Below are 19,623 nucleotides of genomic sequence, written 5' to 3' on the forward strand. Positions count from 1 at the left end.
GCCAGATCCTGTAAACTGAGAAGTTCATCACTGCAACACCTAGAGCGGGTGGAAGAGTGCCAAGAATGGAATCCAGAACCCCTTATTATGGGTGAGATTCTGCCTCCAGAGTTAGGTGGAGGATGGAGACATCCATCCAGAGGATGGAGATGGCATCTCTATAGTCCATTTTGAAAAGTTTTGTTGGGAATTAAAAATTCTATCCTTTAGCATCTTTGCCTTAACTTCATCTACAGTCCTGAATGCTCTGCTAATCCAGCTCCGTATTCTGCCTCTCAAAAACTGGAAGGACTCTTTAATTTATAGTATAATGCCATAAGGGACTGCAGTAGCATCTATTCCCAAAAAATTGCACAGAGAAAGTGAGAGATCCAAAATGTTACATAAAAAGACTTCAATTGAGTAATTTTTTTTCCCAGCAGCACAATCTTACCACCAGAATTTCAGAATGTCCGGAAAGGGACTCATTTTTCTCCTCTTTCCTTACCCTACAGTGAAGCTCTGCCACTGTATAGAAAGAAATATATGGGAAAAGGTAGAAACATCCCTTAAATAATACCATAGTAGGCAAAACATCCATATGGGATATGGATCAAAACAGTGACTTCTTTTCAGTCGCTCCTCTTTGGTCTGGAGAGCCAAACTCACACTCTTTTGCTTATACTCTATCCTCATGGCTGGTGCAGGAAAGATGATAGCCCAGCATGCAAAACTCAGGGAGCAGAAAGGAGATTGCAATTTGAATCCAGGTGTGGATTCATCAGGGAAATTGATGCTTTTGCTTCCTCTTCTGTTTTAACACCCGTGTGATGTGAGACAGTTCATCTTTCAGCTTCCCACTCTGCCTTTCTTCAGCTCCAGACTGCAGCTATCAGTCTCCCACACCATGTTCTTGGTTACTATTTTGTCAGGGATGAGGAGGAGGTTCTGCTCCCAGGATTTTGTCCTGGGAGGACTGGAAGCTGCAGCCAAGTGATGTTTAACCTTGTTGGTATGAGCTAAGACAATGAATTTTGTCCTACATGGGCACAGAGCAACAGGCATAGGTAAAGTTTCCTTCAGAAGGTGGATAGCACCTAATTAGCCACTCTCTAGGACTTACCAGGCTAACCAGGCTGAAAGATTTTAATATACCCATAAGAAATTCACTCCATATCCTTTTCTAAGTTCCTTAAGTCCTATTTTAGATTGGGCCTTATGCTACTAGAAGCAAGAGAACTTTCTGAGGAACTAGTATTAATTCCATATTCTGTGTTAATTTGGTTTCAAAAACAGAGTGGTTTACTAGTTTGGTTTCTCTGAAGATGCCTCCTGATACTTTTGTGTCTGTCAGCCTTTGTGAGCACTGCTATTAAATGCTATTTAATTAAAGTTTGAAATTTGGGGAAATTTAACATAGGAATATTTTCACTATATCCTTATCTTTAAAACAGTATCATGGCTTCATATGTATGAGAGAGTAATTAGAAGTTAACTTCTCTTTTCAACACACCCTACAGAGGAGATAAAGTGAAGCACAGGTAACAGAGAAAATCTAAGTAGAGGCTGAGACTTAACACCTCGTTCATTAAAACCTCTGAAATGCCTGGAATTGAATACAGAGAAGTGTCCTTTTCACCATAATTATGTAAAAGACCAGAAAGAAACAGAGTTAAATGAGGCAAATATATAAATAAGAGAGCCTAGAGTTTGTGGTAGCTTTACTTACTATCTTAATTATATATTTCCTTCAAATGTTTCTTTTTTCCCTCCCTGGGACAGATGGAATAAATTAATCTTAAATGCAGCATAAAATCTGTTCCAGATCCTCTCATATGCCAGTGCTTAAACATAACTAACTAGAATAATAAAAGTCAGAGATGGAAAAGATCTATTAGCTGACCACCTAAAATTTTACATACAGAAATGTATCAATTTAACTAAACCTATTTCTAAATATTTAAGGAGGTTTGGTTACATCTTAAATCAGTTCCACAGTGGTTAGAGTCAATTTATTTCACTTTGAAATCTTGTTTAAAAGCAAATGGAAGTGACCTGCTTTTAAGCATGGTTGCACTAACTAAATAAATGAATGTGCATAGGCTAAGAATCAGAGACACATCAAGTTCTGTCCAGTCCTTGTAACATAGACCACTGATCCCTCCCTTGAGGGGCTCAGGATCCTCCCCTGACATTGCAGTTGATGGAGAATGTATATGTATTCATTCCCAAAAACAGAGGCCCAAGCTGAGAATCAAGATATACAGAATTTATGTCTCTTAACATCACATTTTGTCTGAAAACATGCCAACGCCTCTTACCTGAATATGATGATTCAAACACAAGGAAGCAGAGAACCTGCTCATGCCATGGTTACTTTCATAGACAGGCACACGATTATGGTCCCAGTCCTAAAATAAATGGTATGCATTTAATTTTGTGAGTAAATGGCTTTAGGTGGCAATTTACCACCCACAAAGTATAGAAGAGTTTGTTTCATATTTTCTGAACTCCTACACAGGTGCCTCTACAGGACTGTTCTGTATGAGCACTTTTTATGACATTTTGTCCAAACTAACTTTTACCAACACACTGGGGGAAAGGCAAAAGAGGGGCTGTAGTCAAAGTGGCTTATTCCATACCTAGATCTTATAATACCTCGTACTTTTTATAGTAAAGTTTATATGAAGTCATCCATGTAAAATAAAAAATCATTTGTACTGCTTTCAGATGACACGCAAGCATATCTAGCCAGATATTCAAACCAGATTAAATGCCAGCTTTCCTATATGTTTTTTTTTTCTAATTCTTGATAAATACTACAGGCTTTAGAGGCTCAAAGTTCTCTAAAAATCACCAGACATATACAATGGACTGACTTCCAGTGATGCCCCACCACTGGAAGTGTTTGAGGCCAGATTGTATGGGCCTTTGAGCAACATGTTCTAGTTGAGGATTTCCATAGCTAAAAAAGTGCTAATGGAAAACTAGACCAGTTTAGCACTTCTTTTGCCAATGCCAAATCAATTCTTTTCCCAATGTAAGATTGGAAGTATATTTTTATATTTTGGTCCATCTTATGTCTCAAATATTGAGATTTTTGCTATTTTTCTTCTTTCTTGTAAGGCACAATGAATAAAAAGAAGGTAAAAAATTACTTTTTAAAAACTTTTTAAACTTCTGATCACTTTCTGCAAGTGGCCATCTCCTGCAGCTGATCGTAACTTGCTAGTTGGAGAATTGTGAAGAGAAAACTTCAAGTATTCAAACCTGATCTTATTCCACAGACATTAATAGAAGGAGCTTCTCAGTTCTGGGGTAGATTTATTTTTCAGTTTTTCAGTCCCACAATATCTAGATTGTGGGGAAAACAGAACACCACCTCCTAGTTTTGTGCTTGAACCTGATTCGGAAGAGACACAGGTTCTGACCTCCCAGCTAACAAGTCAGTTCTGTCCCCTTCTTTTGTCATCTTCTACAGTTGCAGTGACCAAGTGGATCAAATAATTTATTTTTTTTTTTTGTCTGTGTGAGAGATTTGATTACATCTATGAGGGTGAATATTTGTATCTATATAAACGACAGAAAAACAGAAAGGTGTTCACCTACAAATACAAAACAGATGGGCATATGTGACATGCACAGAATACAGGAGCTCACCAACAACTTTTTTGCTGCACTCTCATGTTGTTGAATTCGACTGCCCCACTACTGGTAGGCTTTCCTGCATCAGGATTTCTCCACAGGAAGGATTCAAAATGCTCCTTTTGCATCACGTCGGTTTTTTTTGGTCATCACTACAGAAATTCACATGGGGCTGGAAAACCATCCCCTGCCCTCTTCTGTGTCTTAATTTCAAAATCACTATATTTGACGACAAAGCACAAGTGCCAGGTAGCGCTCGGGAGACTGCAGAAGGTTCAGCACAGGGAAAAACTTCGAATAAAAGGCGGAAACTCCAAAAACCTAAGGGGTAGTGAGGACGCCCATCCAATATCCATCTTAACTCTCGCTGGACAGAGCCGCACCGCTCAGCCCTTCTCGTAAGCTGGAAAAAACCAGCAGTGGTTCAGCGAAGGTGCTGAAGTAGTTCCTAAACTCCAGCCACCTCAGCGCGGTGAGGTGTCGAGAGGCGCGGGTGGGAGGCTTCCCCTGCGGGACAGGGGCGTTTTGAGGGGACCAAGGGGGCAGACGCCCCCCACCTCCACGGAGCGGGCTCCCCCGCGGCAGGCAGGAGAGGAGAAGGGGGGGGTCGGTGCCCGCCACAGGCGGGGGGAGCGAGGAGAGGCCGGACCGGCGGAGCGGCTCCGACCCCCGGGCAGGCGGGCCGGGGCGGGCCGGGCGGCGGCAGCGGGTACCTCGCAGATGACGGAACAGCGGTAGAGGCGGAGGCAGAGGCAGGAGCAGGGGAGGCAGAGGCAGTGGAGGCAGTGGCAGAGGAGGCAGAGGCAGGGACAGAGGAGGCAGAGGCAGGGGCAGGTCGTGGCAGCCACCGCGTCCCGGCGGGAGGGCGGGCGTGGACTCACCCCCCCCCCCGGCACCCGCGCCGCCCTCGCCGCTGCCGCCATGGAGAAGGAGCCCGGCGGCGAGGACGAATGCGTGGACTCGGGAGCCGAGACGGGCGGGTGAGTGAGTGGGGGGAGCCGGGCGGGAGGCCCTCATTGTCCCCCCACCCCGGGTGGGTCAGTGGCGGAGAAGCGCTGGGATGCTCTCCCCCCCGCCCCTGGCGCCGGAGCTTTCCCCCGGGCCAGAGCTCCCCGCTGGGGCCGCAGCACTGCACTTGTTGCCGGCGGTCGCCTCCGAGAGCGTCCTGGGCCGGGATGGCGGGAGTGGGTCCGTGCCCTTGGGCTGAGCCTCTCACCGAGAGAGGGACGGGCGGGACGGAACTCCAGTAGCCCCCTACTCAGCTCGGTGCCCCCTTCCCCCCTCCCACGAGCCCCAGGGCTGGGGATCCTGTATGATTCCCTGGCGTTGTACATCACCGTGCTTTGAAAGCACCAGGGAATTTAACTTGTGCTTCGGCTGAGTAGCGGAAAGCCCCCAGTCCCCCCGCCCACCCCATCCCCATCACCCTCCTTCATCACAAGGGGAGGACCATGCCAGGGGGATCGGAGCTGTGGGCTTTTGAGTGCTCCAAGCGCGTTGTGCTGGCTCAGCGGTGGGGCCCAGCGCTGTGCTTGATGGGCTGCAGACACATGGGTCAGGGCCTTGTGGGGCACCACCCCTCTGTCCCAGCATAACTTGTGTTGAGGGTAGTCTGGAAGCATGTCCCATGCGGCAGTGACAGCCAGACAACATCAGGCAGGCAGAGCTGACTCCTTAAAAATAGTCCATCAGAGAGACACAAAAGCAAGTTAGATTTTTGGGCTCCCTGAAGTTGTTGGAGTCATCCTACTGACCTATGAAGTGCTGTAAAGTTTGCTGATAGTTGTCCAAGCTCTTAGTGTCGTATCTGAGTCAAGGAGAACAACTTTATTTTATGAATTTGTGATCCTGCTGCCAGAGATATGCTGTGTTTGTCTGTTAGCTGGATGACTTCTGAGATCAAGGAGCTACAAGGGATGACCCATGGGATCCCCCATTAAGCTCCCATCTTCAGCCCATCTTTACTGGAGAGAGACACAAGTGCTTTCCAGCCTGTCCTACATGCTGCTGCTGCTGTGTCATTTTGGTAGGAACTCCAACAAACCTTTCCTCCTTTGCTATCTCTGGAAGGACAGAAGGAGTTTGCCCACTCCTGTTAGCGCTGTTCTCTCCTAGGGTCTTCATTCTCCTCCCTCCTTGCTTTCCCAATTGTATTTCTCCCAGCTCCTTGATAGAATTTCCTTTGTTCTCTAGCCTGACTTGCATGGGCAGGAGGCTGTATCCATAGACAGGTACTTAATTTTTGCAACATGGCCAGGTGGCTTTTCTGTTCTTTCTTTGACTCTTTTCCTTCTTCCTACCATAACAGCACATGCAGAGGTTATCTCCCACTGACACTGGTGAATAATATAGCACCTACTGCTGCATCAGGCACCACGCTTTCCTATGAGACTGTGAGCATAACAAAACTGTAAAGACAATCCTATTATTGCAAAGTGGTATCAGGTGCACAGCACCAAAACTGAAGTAACAATAAAAAAATTTTTAAAAAGCCCAACAAAAAAACAAATCACAAAAACCCCAAAAGCAAACAAACCAAAAAATCCCCCAAACAAACAACAACAAAATTGTAGGAATGGAATATTACAATCTTTTTCATCCATCCTTATTAAAGTAATTTTTTTAATCTCTTCTGTGGTCATGGAAGTTAAGGACTTTTTCCTTCACCTTAAATAGTTGTAGTATTGTGGATGCACCTGATGAGAAGAGTTTTAAAATGTTTAATATGACATGAGCTTAAAGCAAAAAAATCCAGGCCTCTTTCCTGATAGTGGGATAACATGGTTTTAGTTCATCCTTGGGGAACATAGATAAATGAAAGGCAAAACAACCAGTGAATTCATGGCTGGTTCAAAACTCAGAAACTCCCTGATGGGTCAAGTCACTCTTAATTTGCTGTGTTTATCTGGAATAGAAAATCCGGGGTTTCCTTGGGAGGGGCACTTGGAAGGATTTGACTCAGCTGGTGACATTAGCCTTTTGACCTCAGTGACCAGCACAACAGCTGCTTGTGTCCAGTGTTGGCAGAGACACTAAAGCTGATGAGTTTATGAAGCATCCCTGTCCCAGGCTTGATGCTGGAAGTTGTAGGTTAGCAGAAGTCTGTCTGAAGAATTTGAATAATGGCATATGGCAATTAATAACCGCAGTGCTTTACTCTGGAGTTTGTTTTGAAAAGCAATGGGTCTCTGCATTTCAATTATTATTTTTAGTTCTGTTTAGCAGCTATTTTAGTCTGATAAGCATGTTGCGTATGTCTCTTTCACAATGTTTATATTTCAGCTTTCTCACCAAACCAACTGTTCACAGCACTTGCTTTTCCCTCCAACTAGATCTGCTTTTTGCGTTGTCTTAGTCCCATCATAGCTATTGTTAAAGTTAGCAGGTTTCCTTTTTTTCTCCAGTTCTTCAATGATTAAAAAAAAAATAAAATAATAATTTCCTATTTTGAAGTTCAGTTATCATCCTCTGAAAGCACAAGGAGAGACAAATGTCAAAGTAGTTCAGAAACAGTTCTGTATCAAGTAGTCCCTTTCTGTCATTCCAGGAACAGTAGTGGATAGTGACTGGGGTAAATCCAGGCCCTTGTCATCTTGATGATGGGTGCAGTGATGTGTGAGCTCTTATCTGATGCCTGTGGCACTGAAGCTGCTTATAGCAGCTAACCAGTTGCATACATCAAGTTTTCTACAGGGTGTATGTTCCCTAAGGTTTTGCTAAGGCTTCCTGCTACAGGAGTAGTCAAAACTCTGTGCTACAGTCAAGATCAGTTATGCTTTGAAACCTTCATTTTCCTCATCTGTTAGAAAAAATGTTTCACTTACTGCATTTAGCTCAGTAAGTAGGGTTGGCAAGGAGGCTGCTGAACAAAAATAGTGTATTTTGAGTTCCCAAATCCAATAAAAATGGATTGACCTGGTGTTGTCAAGTACCTAAATAGAGTAGAACATATAAGCCAATTAGTTTATATTGGCTGTTTATTAATGAGATTTGAAAGAGTTCAGCCATCCAAAGTCTAAGCCACTTTGCCCATACAAATTATATCTTCTCAGCCATAAAAAACCTTATTATAAAAATCTTATTTCATCTCCTACTGATATCTTTTAGCCCAGAAGTATGGAAGACAGAGAGCTTTCTTTGGTAATAATTTTAGCAGTGGATTTGTACCATAAAACCTATCATTTTAGGGAGAAGAAAATGGTCTTTGGGCTTTGATTAGAAAGCAAGCAGAGGGAAAGACAAGTGTAAGAAAGAACTTGAGGGCAGGAGAAATATATGGTTTTTAAGAACTGTAGACAAATTATAAAGAAAACAAAAAAAATGCTAGGAAATAATAATGTTACTTAAAACAAGCCACAGAAATGTAATTATTTTTTTTTTTCATTTTACAAGCCATACAAATGCTGTTATTTCACTATCCTCAGTCTGAATAGCAGAGCAAAGATTTTTGGGCCTGAACCAACTAAGCTGACAAACTAAAGCACTTTTAGAAGTTGTTAGGTATATACTTTTAAAGTGATGAGACTGATTCTTGCCACCACTGATGTCAAGGGCAAAGCACCATCTGAATTCACTCTATTCAGGACTGATATCCTGAGTGACCCATACTGAATGTGGAAAACAGGTAGTTTCTTGAGACCAAAGGTCTTAAATTTTTGATTCCTAAACTTTTATTTGGTCCTGTTATCAGCATTCAAGGCCTGATAGCTGGCATTAATGAAGATTTCAATAAATGTGCCAATTCCCAGCAGAACTTCACTTGTTCCCTTAGATAGCCGTGAGAGCCCATGTCTCAAAGGCTTCACACTTTGATCATTAGATTACTAAATCCTTAGTTTTCTCCTTCCTTACTTATGTCATTTAAAGTTTTGAGAGGTAATAACTTTTAAATTAGATTATTTGAATTTGCAACTTTTCTGCTGATATTTCAAATTATTTATTTATTAGAGAAAATAGAGAGATGTTATTGAAAGATAATGTGGGGTTTTTTTTTCTGTATAGTAAGTTAAAAACCTAAATATCGGTGATGGAAACTGAATTCATTAGTAGTTAATTGCTGAATATTTGCAGATTGTAGGAAGAAGGAAAACTATGCTGTCTTTGGTTGCAGACAATTGCCAAGGAACAGATCAATGATATATAGAGAATCCTATAGCAAAAAAGATAAAGAATGCTTGAAGCTTAGGACACAGTACCATGTATCATGCAGCAGCTATTTTTAATATTTGTTTTGCCTAATCCATTACTGTTTGGTTACAGTTATAATCAAGGGGAGGGGAGTATTCCCTCCATTTAATTTTCTACTGGGGTTCTATCCCTGAAATTAATTTTGCAGATATTATGATAATTTTTTGACCATTCTATACATGTTTGTTGGTTTTCCTTGCAGCTGTCACTAGCTGCATGTGTGACCCTGGCCAACTCATTAATTACTTGGGCCTCTGTTAACTTATCTGTTAAGCAGATAAAAAAATTATTTATTTGTTGCAGTTCTGTCAAATGGTTGTGGCTCTAAAGCAGAAAGTACAATTGCTAATAGGAGACTAATGAAGCCTATAAAAAAAGAGGGTATAGCCCACTTAAATGAAACAGTACTAAGAAAACTGTAATTCATGGGTTGCTTAAATTATCAAATGAATAGTTGAATGATTTATTAGGGTGAGAGGTTGTTTTCATGTCACACATTTCTAGCTTGAAGGTATTCAACCTTTATGATTTTGTCATGTGTATGGTAGCCCTTCAGTATGACATGTCAGTCTCTTGTCACATATTTCATCCATCTATGAGAACCTCTCAGGAATAGAAATCATTGCTGCTGAAGCCTATTTTAAAGCCTGTTTTTACCTAGGGGTTCCTTTTTTCATGCTTAGACTTTCACTTTCCATATATCCATCATTCCAGATGTGTCAAAGTAGACAACTTGCCTCTGGTTTGACATTCTGGTAATAAAAACTTGAGCTATTTGTCAAAAAATGGGGTTAAGGCACCATTTCTGACCAGATTTGATCAGAGAAGCAGTTTTTTTGTTGAACCTCAGGGCAGGCAGATTTGCTTCCCTTCTGGCCCTGGGGCTGGTTGAGACAGACTTTAAATCCCATTGGGGTGGCAAGGAGGTCTGTGCTGACACCTGTGATGGCAGTGAGGTTCACCTCTGCTCACTGTAGCTGTGTGAAGGTGAGGTGTTTGGTATAAATTAAGGCTGCTTCTGTTGTAAGCTAAAAGCAACAGGACCCCATCAGGGTGACACCCCTGGCTTTTAATGGGCAGGAATGTGCTACCTGAAGCCCAATGTGTTTCACTGGAGAGTGTTCTCTGGCTGAGCAGAGTACTCAGGAAGGTGTGCTCACTAAAGCACAGATTGGTCCTACCCCATCAGGTGTTTTCTGGAAGATTACAGACAACCCTTCATCCTTATTCAGTGATGAAGATGACGATGTCTCTTACATGGGGCCACAAGCACTGCTGTTGGTAGGAAGCTGCTGAGTATGGAGTGTGACTCCATCATCTGACTTCATCACTCAACTAGAAATGCAGAGCAAAGTGTTTTGAGAGAACTTGCTCTGGCTTATTCCATTGTGGTTGTCTTGATTACACGACGAGAAGTAGGATGAAGATAACAGATTTGCATTGGACTGCTATTAAGGAAACAGATTGTAATCAGACGCACAGGAATTCAGTGAGAAGAAACCCAAGGCAGAGCTACAAAGCTAAATCTTCTGGCTCATGCATTTTGCTTTAACTGCTATAAATCCTCCCGGGTGTCCCATGGAGAGCTTTCTGGGGGAGAGAAGGCAAAGCAGCAGCTCTTAATATGAAACAGTGAAATCTGAAACAACGCTAGATAGAGAAGTCAGGGGAAATGTGAATCCAGCAGACACCATTCCATCAGTTCTGGGCAAGCAAAGGATGCAGACAGCAGAGAAGGTAGTAAACATTCCATGATCTGGGGGGCTTTGGGGGGGGGGTGGATTAAGGAGTCCTGGCAATGGAGATACTTTTTGTGGAGACACTGCCTGGCTCAGAAACTCTATTTACAGCCATGCCAGTGCATTAAACAGCATGTGGGGTGTCCCTGCATGCCAGACAGCTGTCCATGCTGCTGAATAATTAAAATGGTTGATGGCATCAGTTTGGATGCAGCCATCTAGCTCTTTCCCCTGGGATTCCTGGGTGTGTTTTACCATGGGTCAGGGATTTGTTTTACCACCTTACCATGGCCATACTATGACCATTCTCAGCAGACCACTTGCCAGTCTGATTTGGAAGGCAAGAGGTTTTAATGACACAGGTGCAGACTGTTTTTTGGGAATTGGCCTCTCCCAGATGGTTGGGGAGCACATTTGTTTACTAGCATAGGTGTCAGCACCAGAGCTGTGCTCAGGTGATGCTGTGCCACAGCTGCTCAATGTGCCAAATGGACCCAAGCACAGCGTGACACTGGCACAGATACACTGCTCGTGTGATTCAGAGGTGTAAAGTACTCATGATTCTTACCTGAAGAAAAAGGTTCAGAGAGCAGGGTTCAGGTTTATAGACCACACTCAGTAATGGCAAGTTGTGCCAACAACTATGTACTGAGTATGAAGTGGGCTATCTCCCTTTCTTGGGTATTTTGAGGCTCTGTACCACTAATGAACAACGAGTAGTTCAGGCTGATCTCAGAGGATTGCTCAGGATTGTTTGTGCTCTTGATGGTCCTATGCTCTCTGATAACAGACAGTCTGATCCTTCAGTGGTGCTAGAGGGAATCGAGGTCTCACATTTATCTCAAGCTTCTGCATTCCTATTTTAATGTCTCTTCACATGTTCACAGCTCCTCTTTGCTGGTGAGCTAAGTGCTGAGCACAATTTCTTTGCAGACTGATGTGTCTTGCAACTGAGCCTTCCTGTTCAGTACCTCCCACTGCTTCAGTACCCTTTTTGATCACTTTTTTCCTCATTATACACCTATAAAGGGAACAGTAGTTTCTGTCCTGAATGTCTCTCTCCTTTTATCTATAATAGCTTACTGCAAAACCATGTCACCATCCCAGAACCTCTGAGCCACAGTGTGGCCCCAGTCTGTCACCTCTAGGGTCCATGAGTGCTTTACTCTTGAGTTACCCTAACTGGAAAATCCTCTTCCAAGGAAGCTAATAGAAGCCAGTACTCAGGGTATTGGAAACAGGGATGATAAAAATTGGAAGCAACAAAGTTGCTTGATCTTCAGAAAGAGTACATTACCCAGAAGATGTTTTCTAATACGTGATCTTGTCAAAGGGAACGTTCGTTGTATATATTATTCTGAAAAGCTTAAAAGACTTGGAGAAACCTCAGAATTTAGTATCCTAAATATCTGACTATAAGCAGAAAACAAAAATTATTTTTAGGCCACTTACCAGTGCATGTCATGGGTCTGAGTGGTTCCTGATGATATTTTGAAAATATTAAGGATTTCACTAGCACTGTAATTTTTGTTCTTAAGGACTGGATTCAAAACAAATACTGAGAAAAAAAGGAGTCAGAGGGAGGACAAAATGTGATTCAGAGCACATAGAGAGACTCATATTCATCCCGTTTGGCTTTAGGTGAGTCTGACATTAGGAATGTAGTTTCTATAGGCTAGACAGAAGCTAGGGGAAAACACACTTCAGACTTCTCCTTTTATTGACTAGAGAGGGAGCTTAGGGAGCTGACAACCATCATTTCAGCATCTGAGGCTGACAGACTCCTTTGAGCTTAATTATCTTTTTTGGTTTTAATTTTGTGTATGTCAGTTATGCAACAAACAGGAATTAAATAGCATCTTGAATAAAACAAACCCCAATACAATTCTAAAGCCTGTTAAAATGTGTCTCTGTAATTAGTCTCCCAGCACGCTGTTGTCTCCTCCTTTCTCTCCATCTTTTCCATTTTCCTCCTGTCTCATTTTTTGTATCCCCCTGTAACTGCTCTGCCACTTCCTCGGTTCAGGACTCATTAATTCTCCGTGTCCTTTAGTGTGCCTGCAGCACTTTGGGATAATAAAATAACAGTATGAAGTATCAGAAAGATGCTTCGACTTGCAGTAAGCAAAAGGCAAGATGTTATCTCACTTGTATCCAACATACAAGCATTGCAGATTCATACTGAATTAGCTGCCAACTGCTGAACAGGGGTACATTGAGGACACCCCCAGGCTGTTTTCAAACAGAAGTGCAGACTAAATGAAGCCTTCCGTGGGATGCTTGGAGGCAGCTGGATGTGTACTGGTTGCCTCTGGGCTTGTGAAGAATGACATGTTACACAGTTTTCACACCCTTTTAAATATACAGGTTGCCAAATGATACTGACGTGACTTGCTGCTGGAAATACCATGCAGTTTTATAGCCTGCACAGCACTGCTCAGCCCATGGCACCCCTAAGATAGCTTCCCCTTGGTCCCTGACCAGAGCCTGGTGTGTGGTGTCTACATGGCCCAGGAGTAGGAAAAAGGAGGTTTCCTTCTGTGCCTACATAGTTACTGCCTTTGCCTTTTTCAGCTATACAGGTGTCCTGGGGGAGGTTTGTTCAGGGATAACGTGTTATTAATGGAGGAGATGCTATGTAGCAGGTATAAATTACAGAATTGTCATGGTTGCAAAAGGCCTCTAAGATCACTGTGTCCAATCATCAACCCCCCAAGAAGAAGAAAAAACAAAAAAAACAGCCAACAAACACAAAACCCCCACAATTTACCATGCCCACTGAAGCATGTCCTGAAGTGCCTCATCTACATGATTTTTAAATACCTCCAGGGATGATGATTCCACCACTTCCCTGGGCAGCCTGTTCCAGCACCTGATTACTCTCTCAGTAAAGTAATTCTTTTCTCTATAGTTTAAACCTCCCCTGGTGCAACGTCAGGCCATCTCCTCTAGTCCTATCATAATTTACTCTCCAGAGAGGTCTGGAGAGCAGGGTCTGTTTTGGGAACCCAGCAAGTGGTGGCATGGAGGCTGTGTGACTGAACTTCAAAAGCACTCAGAAGTCATAGGTAGGGCCTCAGAAAAAAATTTTTTTTTTTTAATCTTCAGTGGTGGCCTTTTTTTTTTTTTGCTTCATATTTCTGAATTTCTAAGACTTAAATGGGCCACATTTCAATCAGACAAGAACAGTTTTTTGAGGAGTCTGTGGTTACATGCAGCTTCAAAATTGATTGCTCAAAACATGCAGCTGCTGCTCTGAGTCTCTCACAGGTAATGCAGTATGCACTGAAGTACAATCAGTGAACACAGAGTTATATTGAGAGTTGTCTTGAAGAAGAAAAGGGTTTCCTAAAGCAAAAAGCTTTGACATCTAAATATTTTGTTGCTGATTTTCTGCCTTCCCTGCCAGTTGTGACCAAAGAGCAATAAAAATTCTGCTCTTTGAATAGGTTTTTCTTAAAAGAAAAAATCTGCAAAGCATCATTTAGGGCACATCAGGTGAAGAAGATGAGGAACAAATCAAAGATCTATAAGTAGACTTCTGCTTCTAACCTGTGTCTGAAGAAGCTTATATTCTCCTATATTTTCAGCCTTCTGAGCTTAATTTTTACGCCTGAAGTTAGGTAGAAGTTGATTTACTCACTCTGTGTTAGTGTTTTCAAAATTGATGTGCAATGCCAGTTTTTCTGAGGCCATATTCAAAACCTGTTACAGTTTTAATCTTAGCACAAAAATAATGTGAAATGGCCATTAAACTAGTTTAACATGCAATGTTTTAATTATCTTGCTTAAATTTAATATGGTCTAACTAAAATGTTTTTCTTGCAGGTCTGAGTACAGCCGTATGTCCTCTACCAGCAGTGAGTATAACTTTGAGGGTTTTTTTTTAAGCCAGTTCTCATGTTTTCTTTTTTCTGGTTGCTACTGTGTATTAATATCAACAAAGTATTATGATAGAGTATGCACTTTGGTCCCCATTCCTCCTCTTCTTGGATCTATGTCTAGGAATCAAACTGATTGGATGTTTAGGAGCAAAATATGAGCCATGTGTAACGTCATAAATATTGGAGCTCACAAGAATGCAAGTGATGACAAAATCTGTAGACATGTTGTGGCCATTGCAAAGAGGTCCTCCAGCCAAATGAGTTTGTAGCAAGGAATGTCATGAAAGCTGGGGAATGCAGGAATACCAAATGTTTATTGTAAGCTGATGCCAAGGAAGCACTTGAGAGCAGGTTTTGGGAAGCATTTCACTGATTTCAAAGATGATAGGTGCTCTAGTAAGCATCACAGTCTTTCTAGATATTTACAATAGCCAGTTGGATTCAGGTTTATCCACTGGAAAAAAAAAACAAACTATGAATTCTGATGTCTGAATTATTTTTTCTTTCTTTTTATCCAGTACAAAAAGGCATTTTTTAAAGGAACTTGTAGTGCTTTTTCAGCCCTCTATCTACCCACTCCAACTGTTTTATTAGTTGTAGGACATACTGTATCCACAGCACTTTGAAGTGCAATAATGCTTATTCATGCACAGCTATTAGTATCTCTCCCTTGTCAAAGTGCAAGGTGATGCCTCTCTCCTTGATTCACATGTAAACAGGAACTTTAATTATGCCAAGCGAGCAGATTAAAAATTCACAGACAAATAACTGTATTTTATAACCTGGATCTTCATGCACCAGGAAAATCAGAGGAGAAGAAAGCTGTCAGTGTTTTCTCATTCACACATTCTGGCTGCAGCGTGGAGGGGGTTATTTTCCATCTCCCCTGGTCTTTAGCAGAGGGCTTTTATTGATTTCAACAAGAGCTGGATCAGACAGTGTTCGTAACGTCTGGCTCCTGAGCTGATGTGACTAGCAGGGAGCTCACTCTTTCCTCCATCTGCTCAGTTTGGCTGTTTATGTCTCAGAAAGAGAGCATTTAGTGCAGCTTTTTCCTAAATTCTGTTGTTTAAATAGCATTTTGTATTCCTGCTGTCAGACATAATTTTTGAAATTATGGGGTGCCAAAATCAAGGCAATCAGCTTTTCTGTGCTAGTGCAAGCATATTGGATCTGACTGGGTAACACCAGATGTGTGCTTCCAGCTTCCTCCACTTTTTGGGTGGTGACTCATAATTATTTTCCCAGTAGAAGTGCTTGTTTGGCAGACAAGTTCAGAAGAAAAGGAGGAAGTAGAGTATTTCTCATCTAAAAATTTGCATTTGATCCCTACCCAACTTTTCGTGACTGCTGTGCATTTTACAAGCGAAGGTAAGAAAGTTGTATTTGTAAGTCTGGGTTTTTTAATCAGCTGTTAGAAAGGGTAATTTTTGGTTGTGTGGCAGCTGCAGAGTGTCATGCTAACTGTGGTTGCCTCAGTGTCTTGCTGGCCACGGGTGTCCAGAATATATGGGGATTACAGTTGTATTTCAACACCAGTAATTTGTCAGTACAAGGAGGTATTATCATTCTATCAAAGACTCAAAAGTTCAGGCAACAGGACAATCATCTTCCTTCTCTCTTCTGCTTCCAAGGCAAATCATATTGATACAACTTCACGAGCAGCAGTATTTAACTTTGCATTTTGTGGTTTGTGTGGTTGCTTTGGTCAGACAGTGCAAGAGTAACAGAAAGAGCTACATAAAAAAACTCCAGCTAAACAGAAATGCATGGCCTGGCAATTGGAGGCTGCATAATGCATTTATTGAAAAGATTACTGGGGGGGAGATATAAAGAAAAAAAGGTGATTTGGCTGTTTGAATTTCTTTGGGGAGAAGATTCAGCAAGTGTTACCATTCATAATACAGAAAGCAGTCTAATCAGTGATGCTGTTAGATCCTAACATAACACAAAGTAAGCTGCTATAAATTAAAGTGCAAGAATCTTCACTATCTACATCTGATTCATCTGAAGCTCCTGTTCATATGAGGTGGAGTTTACCTGATTGCAATGCCAGCAGCTGAACAAACTGTAGGACTTTGCACCAATGCAAAATTGTAGAGGAACCTTACAGTCCCCAGGTCAGAAGTCAATATCATCAACTGCTGTATGGCAATCGAAGGATCATTCTCTACATTCTCTTTTTCTAGTACTTTTTTTTCCCCTAAGCACGTGGCAGCAGTTAATGTGGGCTGCACAGTTGAAAACCCTGTCTGGTGGGTTGGTTGGACCTTGGGTCTTTGTGTAGCATCTCAGTTCTTTTCATCTTTGCCCTTGTGTCCCAGTTTTGAGTAACAGAAAAATTCTTTTTGCCAGCAGCATTTGTCTGACATTTGTGGGTTTGTACACAAGTACTTTGGGAAAGAGTACCAAAGTTTGCAGAGTGTGTTTACTTCTGCACGGAAATGCAGCAGTTCTCTGCCATGCAAGCTCTGGCTGTTGTCAGGGTGGCCCTGTGCCACTTTGCCTTTTCTTAGTGAGCAGAGTAAATAGGTCACAGAAACCTGTCTGCTGGATGCTGGGGGTTGAGGTATTACAGCTTTGGTTTGGTAGTGTGATTTCAAGGAAGAAAAGTGCTAAATTGTTTTTGACCCTTTCTTTTTTCCCCCCTCCTGAATTCTGGTGTGGATAACCACTTTTCCCTTTGTTCTTTAGCCCTCCAGGGTGCTCTTCGTGAATCTAGAAAATGTATTAAGCTGCTTCTTGTAGTATTTTCAATTACAGTTTTCAATTACCATAAGAATCCCTAACTGTATACGAGAGGGAATTGTAGTAGGCGCTTTACACACACAGAAAAGACTTTTACCCGAAGTACATAATAACAAAATATAAAACCATAGGTGGCATATGGATACAAAAGGTTGGAATTACAAAGATGCCATTAATTAGTGTTGGTCAGCACAATAAGCAACAGTCTCTGCACATCCACATTTTAATTATCTTCAAATTGCTTTGAGCTACTGTGTGTTTCAAGGCTGATTTTTGACCAGGGAGGAGGAGTTTTGATGAGAGCTGCTTATTTCTTCCTGTGCATCACCTCTGCATTTATAATAATGGCTCTTTAGAAAGACTCAAAGCAGAAAGGGGCATTGTGAAGCAAGACCCCTGGGCTTTGTAACACTTGAAATGTCCCATACCTAGTGAGCTCTGGAGCCAATTTAACCAGGTTGTCTTAGAAATAATTGTGGAAAATTAGTCATCTTTCCTTCCCCCCCTTGGCATTTTTCAGATAGACCATCAGCAGGGAGCTGCCTGGATACAAGTTTGTACCCTGCCAGCTAAGTTGGTAAATGAAGCATAAAACCAGCCCTTTGGGGTAAGATGCAACTTTCTGGCAGATTTTAGAGCCTTTGAGATAGTGTAACCCTGTAGAACAGGGTGGTTCACGTTGTGCCTCCCAATGGGGTAGAGGGCTTGTCACTTCCTTGCTTTGCAGTTGGCAAGCTGGTAATTCAGCTTCCCCTGCCTTTCATGTAGGTGCTGGGAAATGACTGACTCCTTCTGAGGCGTTTTTAAGGTAGTTTGTATTCTTCCATGGTAAACCTGAGAGCTGGGATACTAAAATTTTATTTCCGTTGTGCATGCTTCCTAACCCATGGAATTTCACCCTCTTGCTAGTTGTAAAAATTCAGCACAAAACATTTTTATCTGTCAGATTTACAAATGCGTGGGCTACATGTTTCTTTTTCAATAAAATTTACCTTTAAGATATTTTCTGTGTGCTATTTGTTCCTGTGCTAGCATGAATTCAGGTCTTTCTTTCGGGATTCAATGTTTTGGCAGTGTCACCTGCATCAACTTCCCTGGGCTGATTTTGGACTCTATTTTCTCTGCAAGTGTCAAGAGTCCCCTCCTTATGGAGCACTAGGAAGGGCAGGGTCTCTCTTATTTTTGATTCTAGAGGCAGGGTGAAGTGTTAAGTCTGTATCTTACCACAGTGCACAAGCTGTGTGTTGAAATAGGCTGCCCAAACAGCACTTTGGGTGTTAGGTTTTATTTCCTAGTTGGTGTTTGCTCCTTGTGCTGGATCTGGCCACGGGAAATGGAAAACCACCAGCAGCACAAGAAACTTTGTGTATCTGTCTTGAACTAGTCAAAGACCCCATTTGATGTCCTTTTCCTTTCAGATTTATTTCCAGTCTTTTTTTAGACACCTCGTTAAAGACAATTAGGGTTAGTTAATGGCATGAGGTCAAGGGACAGTATTCAAATAAAAAAAAGGTGGTAGCCTAATCCTGAATTTGAGATACATCATCATTATACTAAAGCTGCATCACCTTTCTTTGCTGATTCAGTGTTTTACTTGCTCTCTTTTTAAGTAACTCTTTTTACTTTAAAGCCAGCTGGGAGTTGCTGCACTCAGTGCCAATATTAGAAGTAGAAATTGTCTGTTTGTATGCATTATCATTCTGAACTACTCAGGTGCAGCAGCAGTTTGGTGGTTTAGTTTGTTTGCTTTGGTTGCTTGTTTTGTGGTTTATTTTGGTTTTTTGTTTCTTGTGTGGAGGTTTTTTTGTTTGTTTTCTTTTCTTATCTTGTTTCTACCCACCATGGTATCTGCTTCTTGATGTTACCTGGCTGGAATCTTCCTCTTCTCTCTCTATTTTTAAGTTAATAGATTTTTAGAGCTGTTGGCAGGAAATGTGAAGAGGAAAACGTATCCCTGAATAAAACAGAGTTAAGTCCATCCTGAGCACAAGGTTCATCATAGCAGAGAGCAAAGTCAGTGCCTCCAGAAGTTCTCCCATTTCTAATTTTTAAGAATTTTTTTTGCCACACACTTTAGAGGCAGAGGAATCACATCTGTCAGAATGGGCAATAATGGAGCTTTTGGTGAGGAGGGTAATTGTAGCCTTCCTGGTTGCAGAGATAACAGGAGCTATGGAAGTTAAGGATCTATAGTATTATGCAGATGTATAGGTGCCTTGTAGCAATAGCATATGAAGAAATGTCATTCTGTTATTTGTGTATAATTTCAAAATCTGGCTGCCTTCACTTAACTGTTAAAGGTGATGAAAAAGCAGGCTAGGTTTGATGTGGGCTTTTCAAAATCTGTCACAAAGCTGTCATTTCATTATATATATATATATACATATATATAAAATATATACATATTATATATATGTGTTGTATAAATTATATACATAATA

The 19,623-nt window shown here is 41.7% G+C and overlaps 1 protein-coding gene across 2 annotated transcripts in view; it reads left to right on the forward strand.

Annotated features, from left to right (window-relative positions):
* Positions 1-4,517: 4,517 nt before the first annotated feature.
* Positions 4,518-19,623, forward strand: part of FAM124A (family with sequence similarity 124 member A) — a 43,082-nt gene continuing 27,976 nt past the window's right edge. Inside the window, exons 1-2 of one of the 2 annotated variants that reach the window (XR_003988549.1) lie at positions 4,518-4,604; positions 5,507-5,558. Coding sequence is in view for 1 of the 2 variants with exons in the window: in XM_030464885.1 (XP_030320745.1) it covers positions 4,546-4,604; positions 14,379-14,410 (91 nt within the window). In the remaining variant the exon portion in view is untranslated. Of the gene's footprint in view, positions 4,605-5,506; positions 5,559-14,378; positions 14,411-19,623 lie in introns of those variants that run through there. The other variant, XM_030464885.1, reaches the window with a different exon arrangement.

Source organism: Calypte anna, chromosome 1, assembly GCF_003957555.1.
Source record: "Calypte anna isolate BGI_N300 chromosome 1, bCalAnn1_v1.p, whole genome shotgun sequence".
NCBI lineage: Eukaryota > Metazoa > Chordata > Aves > Apodiformes > Trochilidae > Calypte > Calypte anna.